Source organism: Suricata suricatta, chromosome 9 (assembly GCF_006229205.1).
Source record: "Suricata suricatta isolate VVHF042 chromosome 9, meerkat_22Aug2017_6uvM2_HiC, whole genome shotgun sequence".
In the NCBI taxonomy this organism is placed as follows: Eukaryota; Metazoa; Chordata; class Mammalia; order Carnivora; family Herpestidae; genus Suricata; species Suricata suricatta.
Window position 1 is genome coordinate 109,974,559 of NC_043708.1, and position 6,000 is coordinate 109,980,558.

General features: G+C 54.9%; 1 protein-coding gene across 3 annotated transcripts in view; it reads left to right on the forward strand.

Annotated features, from left to right (window-relative positions):
• The window catches only part of CD276 (CD276 molecule), a 33,215-nt gene extending 28,743 nt beyond the window's left edge, over nucleotides 1–4,472 (forward strand). For all 3 annotated transcript variants that reach the window (XM_029952550.1, XM_029952551.1, XM_029952549.1), the window contains 2 exons: nucleotides 704–739; nucleotides 2,964–4,472. In XM_029952550.1, the coding sequence (XP_029808410.1) occupies nucleotides 704–739; nucleotides 2,964–2,986 (59 nt within the window). In that variant the 3' untranslated portion in view covers nucleotides 2,987–4,472. The remainder of the gene's footprint in view (nucleotides 1–703; nucleotides 740–2,963) is intronic.
• The last annotated feature ends 1,528 nt before the right edge of the window (nucleotides 4,473–6,000 follow it).

A 6,000-nucleotide genomic window follows, 5' to 3' on the forward strand; every position in this document is an offset into this window, starting at 1 on the left:
GACACAAACCTGGAATCCAGCTTGGGGCGGGTCTTGAGGCACTGGTGTTTCACTGTGCTCCCTTCTGGGGCTCCTGGACTGGGAGATGCAGGTACCCACTGAGCCATTCGGGGGGGTGCCAGTTGACACCAGTCCTCTCCCCACCCCCGCAGAAGGAAGAGCAGGAGACTGACACCTGGGGACTGCCGTAAATTATGCCAATTAATTCTCTGCTCTTGGTGTGGAGACAGCCCTGGGATCAGGCCTCGTTTTTCTTGCTCAGAGGCAGAGGTAGTTGACAGAGAGAGGGGTAGGGAAAAGAGGGTGGCCTAGAGATTTGTCCAGTGTCAGGTCTGCGGGACCTCGGGCCCACCTGGGGATGTCTGCAGCCTCCTGTAGCTCCTTACTTGGCCCTTATTTGCAGAGCAAACTCCATGTCCTTCCCCGTCTCTAGCTCACGGGAGGCCCGGGTAGTTGTTCCGATTGTACAGATGCAGAAAACGGAGGCCCAGAGACAGGCGTGACAGGCTACAGAGCGGAGCCAGGACTTGGGACCTGCGCCTCAGGCCCCTTCCCTGGTGCTGGGCCGTTGCCCTCACAATCCCGGCCTCTCCCAGTCTATCCAGGCCTCCCTTCTTCCCCAGCTCCCGTCCCTCTGCCAGACCCCTCCCCCCACCCCTTCCCGTGGTTCTGCCCTTACCATGTGCTCCTTCCTTTTTTGCAGCCCTGCGGCCTCTGAAACACACTGAAAGCAAAGAAGGTAAAGACACGTGGCCCTGGAGATCATGGGTCTGTGTGTTGGAGGCTGGGGAGGCTCCCTGGTGGTGGTGGTGGTGGGGTGATCACCTGTTCACTGGTGACCTGAGGCTCCCTCCCTGGCCGAGCAGCCTGACTCCCGCTGGTGCAGAGGAACCAAGGTCCCAGCTGTTCTAATAGGACACAGATATGACAGAGGCTTCACAGTGACACGAATGTATTTCTCTCTCCTGCTGTCTAAGCATAGGTGATCTTAAGGCCACGGATGTCCTGGAGCGAGGTTCCGTTTATGGGTGTCTGCCCCCTTCTGCTCAGAGCTTCCTTCTCGGGTCCTGGGCGGCTGCTCCAGCTCCCATGCACCCTCCCCGACCCCCAGAAGGGGAAAGAGGAAAGGGAGGAACATTTTCTACCTAGGGCTTGACTAGAAATAGCGTCTGTTTACATCCATCGATCAGACCTAGTCACATGATGCGTACCTAGCACAAGAGAGGCCGGGAAATACGGTTTTCAGCTAGGCAGTCGTGTTCCTGCTGCATGATAAGTGGTTAGTAAATGTTAACAACCGTTGTTATTCATTAGACAATATCAGTGGTTCCTTTTTTATTCTTTTTTTTTTTTACATTTATTTATTTTTGAGAGACAGAGCACAAGTGGGTGAAGGGCAGAGAGAGAAGACACAGAATCCAAAGTAGGCTCTAGCCTCTGAGCTGTCAGCACAGAGCCCGATGCGGGGCTTGAACCCACAAACTCTGAGATCATGACCTGAGCCGAAAGTGGACGCATAATCCGCCGAGCCGCCCAGGCGCCCCTGTCAGCGGTTACTTTAAGAAGCGGTTGCTGAGAAGTAAGGTTGAGATTCATCCTTATGGAAAGTAACCAACAGCGACATATGAGTACGTGCGTTTGTGTGGAGACACACATGTATCTATGTGTGTGTCTTTTGAACTAAATGTTTCTTGATGCAGTATTGCCGCTAGATATGAATGGCTTCCACCTAAAAATCAAAGTTGGTTGTCAACGGTTAAGGAAACTTACGTCTCTTTAAGGTTTCCTTGGCATCCCTGTCAGGATATAAACTTTCACTGAGCTCTTGGAGGCTCACCCCTGCATTTACATGATACACAAGGGCCATACACTCAGAGTTCCACGGAAGGCAGTAAGAGAGGTTTAGGAAAGCAGCCTGGTGCAGAAGAAAGAGGCCCCGGGGTTGGGAGGAGAGACCTTGGGTCTAGTCTCTGCCTCTGCCTTCCGGGAAGTTTCCTCGTCTGCAGAATGCACCCATCACGTACAGGGTGGTTGTGAGGATTAGGCAGGGTGACAAATGCAGAAGTGCTCAGCAAACCAAGTCATTTTAAATGCTGCAGAATGTTCCATGGCAGTAATGGAGGCCTATGTTGAGGTATGGAAGGATGGAGATAAGTTATGTTTCCCTGTTGTTCTGAACCAAATGAGGCATAGAAGGATTGAGCAGATGGAGATGAAAATGTCAGCTTTGTTCCAGAAGAGAGCTGCAGAGTGGCCCGGGTGCGGGGTAGAGCGGGCTTCCCGATCCTGCTCCCAATGTGGCAGCCTGGCCCCCCAGTCTCTGATCATGCTGCGTGAGGCAGTACCCAGAAGGGAGGACTATTTCACTGGGACACTCGGGGCCCAAAGGACGAGAGAGGGAGCGATAGGGTCACAGATGCCCTAGTCCTCCTTCTAAGCTTTCCATTCAGGTCGGGGGGAGGGGGGCAAAGCCAAGGGTGTGAGTCCACTGGGTGCTGCCCATGCAGAGACAAGAGACAGAAGGAGGGAGATTCCCCACAGCGCTGCCCTTGGGGGAACTCCATGTGGAGGGGCAGCTGGGAAGGACTTCTTACTAGTGGAGGGGAGGGTACACCAGAGGTGGATAGAAAGGGGGGAGGCGGGAGGGGACAGGGGTGCCTGGAAGAGGGGACAGTGGATGGGAAGGGTGTGTGTGGGGCTGGAGGACTGGCAAGGATTAGGCAGCCTCCCTCAGGCACGTCAAGGTCTGTCTGAGGCTCAGCTCCTGTATTGGCGTCTGTCTGGGCCTCCAGGGCAGCGCTTAGCACAGGGAGCCGCTGGTCAGACTGCGACGGCCACTCCCAGACACTCCCTGCCCCCAGAAGTGTGTGACCATGTGCCCGGGGTTCTCACGCACGCCCAAGAGTAGAACTCCTGCACTTAATGCCTTTTGCCCTGTTTTTTCTTTCCATCCTGAAATGTAGATGATGGACAAGAAATAGCCTGACTGAGCGTACCAGGGAGCTGCCGCCCCCAGCTGGGGGCTCCCACCTCTGGCCGAACTGGGGCCTCCATTTGAGCCCAGCCTCCGACAGGTGCCTCCAACTCTGGTGGGTCCTGCCCATTCTCCAGGATAAAGGGACCACCTGCTGCCTTGTTTCTCCGATGGACGTGACCCCCAAGTCATCCTGCTGCCTTGTTTCTCCCGTGACATGACACGTAAATCATTCTACTGTCTTATTTCTCACGGACACAAAACAGAGACCACCCCACCACCTTATTTCTCCAACGGATATGCTGCATGGACCATCTGGCTGCCTTTATGTCCCCAAAGGACTCAATATTCAGACTTGTCCTCTGCCTTATTTCTCCAAAGACAGGATACACAGTCACCCCTGGCCTTGTTTCTCCAGTGGCCCTGATATATTAGTTATCATTTCTCAGCCTTTTCTCCCACCCACCTGTAAGCCCGTCTGCTCAGGCAGGGGCACTGTGCCCTCAGCATCTTCTCAGGTCCAGAGGCGTCTCCCCTCCTGCCTGCTCCTCCTCTGGCCCCAGCATTGGCCTTTTCCCTCCCTCTTGGAGTGAAGACAGGGCCCTTCCCCCAGGCCTGTGGAGGCACACAGGTTCATGTGCTGGGTCATGTGCTGGGACACGTGTGAACCTCCCTTAGCCCAGTCTTTTCCGTGGTGCCCTGGGCTGTGCCCCGTGAGCCCCTTCCCCTTGGGAAGCATGTGCTGGTCACACTGGGTCTCCGGGGGTCTGCATGGGCCCCCTGGGGGTCAGCTTATGTCCCTCTGCTTTCCCCTCCTTTCCTTTTGTTCACCCATTCTAGTCGTGGTCCTTGAGCATCCGTGGGGTGTCAGCACTGTGTTAGGTCCCTGGGACCCGGCATGAGAGGACAGGCCCCTCCTCTGAGGAGCTCGCCCTTCGGCTGGGGAACTGTCAGGAAACCTGCAATGGCCTGCGGCTCGTGAGGGGGGCTCCTGCCTTGCTCTCTACTGTACCCCTTTTCTGTGCCCACAGCTCCCTGGATACCTCACTCCCACCCCCTCCCTAATCCTTACCCAGAGCAGGGATTGCGGGCAGAAACCTGGAGAGAGGGGCAGAGCCTCTTGCTACAACCAGAGAATCTGATGCTTTCCAAAGTCGTTCCAGGTGTGGGCAGGTGGGCCGGTGGCCTTGGCACTCTGGGCCCCGGAGAGCAGAAGCATAAGTGAAGCCTGGGGACGGGGCAGGGGGGCTACAGGGACACAGCCCCTCACCCCCCACCCCCACCCCACCACGGTGCTATTCTGGGGCTGGGAAGACATCTCCTGGCTTGTCTTTTGCTGGCCTCCAGCCTCCGGAAAACTTCTGATGTCCTCCCGCTGACATTTCTTCCTTCCCCAGGAATGGAAGAGGTGGCATGTCTAATTTAAATGTGGGACTCTGAGGAATTTTGTTAACTGGGGATGTATTTTGGGAAAAATAAATGGCTTTGTAGAAAGCTTTTTCTCTGAGCAGTGTGTGGAAGCAGGTTGGGCACCAGGACTCAGCAGGAAGGATTCCCTCCCGGACATTTGAGGCCAGAGTGGGGATGCCTGCATCTCCTCCCTCTTGCTGTCCTTAAATTGCTGGATCTCTGCGGCCGTGCAGACCTTCCCTGGCCTCGATTTCCTTCTTGGTAAAGTGAAGTTTGCCAGAAAACCAAGCTCTCAGTCAGTGTATGGGACTCCTCTCACTTCTGGAAGCATCACCAAATTTCTTGGTCTCCAAAGACTCAGCTCTTGGGCTTGTTTAGGGCCACCTCTAGTGTGCCCATTTTACAGACGTGGAAGCTGAGAGACCCAGGAAGAAGCTGATGCCAGGGAAGGAGCTCTGCATACTGCTGTTGGCTGACTCCATGGAATGGACACCAGACTTGAATCAGAGATCCAGGTCCGGGACCTCGTTCTCCCCTGTGACTCTGAGCAGGGAATTTGGCTTCTCTGGACCTTCCATTTCTTACATGAAAACTAGGCCTGAGGATTTCACCATCTTCTACCTCCAAAGACTGAGAAGAGAGGCAGCAACCAGGTTCAGGGATGTGGGAGCCTACAGGGTGTACTGTGCACATCTGCCTCTGGGTGACAGGGTCTCAGCACCTGGCTAGCCAGTCATTCCCAGAGCCCCACAGCCCGTGGGGCAGCCTGAGGAGCCTGGGCTGGAGGTCAGGACACTTGACTTTTGTTCCCAGCCTCCCTACTGACTTGTGACAAAGACCTTCATGCCTCTGAACCTTACTTTCCTTATCTACGAAGTAGGGTGCTGAGTCCTCCCCTGAAATGCATGTGGCATTCTGTACCAACCACAGCACCTATGATAAAATCCAAGGCCCCAGCAGTGAGACCGGTCACCTTGCTTGAAGTCCTACTGCTGGTTCTCTGGGTATGTTTTAAAATCCAAAGACTCTGCCTTTGCCCCTTACTCCCCCCTGCACCCTCAAGCATGTTGCTCACCTCACTAGGCTAAACTCCACCTATAAGGTGGGGACAGTGTAGTTCTTGTTTCGTGGGATCTGAGAGTTGGACAAGACAGTGGGTGGGAAGACCCTGCCCGCTATAAAGTCCCGGGTGCATGTGAGGGATTATTTCCCTTCCCTGCGGTTGGGGCTGCAGGCGCTCACTCCCCAGGCGATTTTGCAGACGGGGCACAGGGACCTCAGTTTGCCCATCTGTGAAATAGGCATGGTTACAGTGCTTCTTTCTGACAGGGGCATGATAAGCCTCAGACACTGGATCAAGTTCTTGCAGGAGGGACTCAGCAGGTGTGGGGTGTTCCTGGGGGCTGAGGGGTGAGGAAGGTGGCCACTAAGTCCCCTGTGATTAGTGCCCCCAGAGAGAAGTATTTTTAGCTGCCTTCCTGGGCAAAGCTCCAGCTTCTGCATTTTAATGGAGAAATAATTTTCACAGTGCGACAAGCTGTAGCCTGCAGGTGTCACATCCATATTAAAGAGGGGACGGAGCAAGGGTTCATTTGCTTGGCTGGAGGTGTGACCGG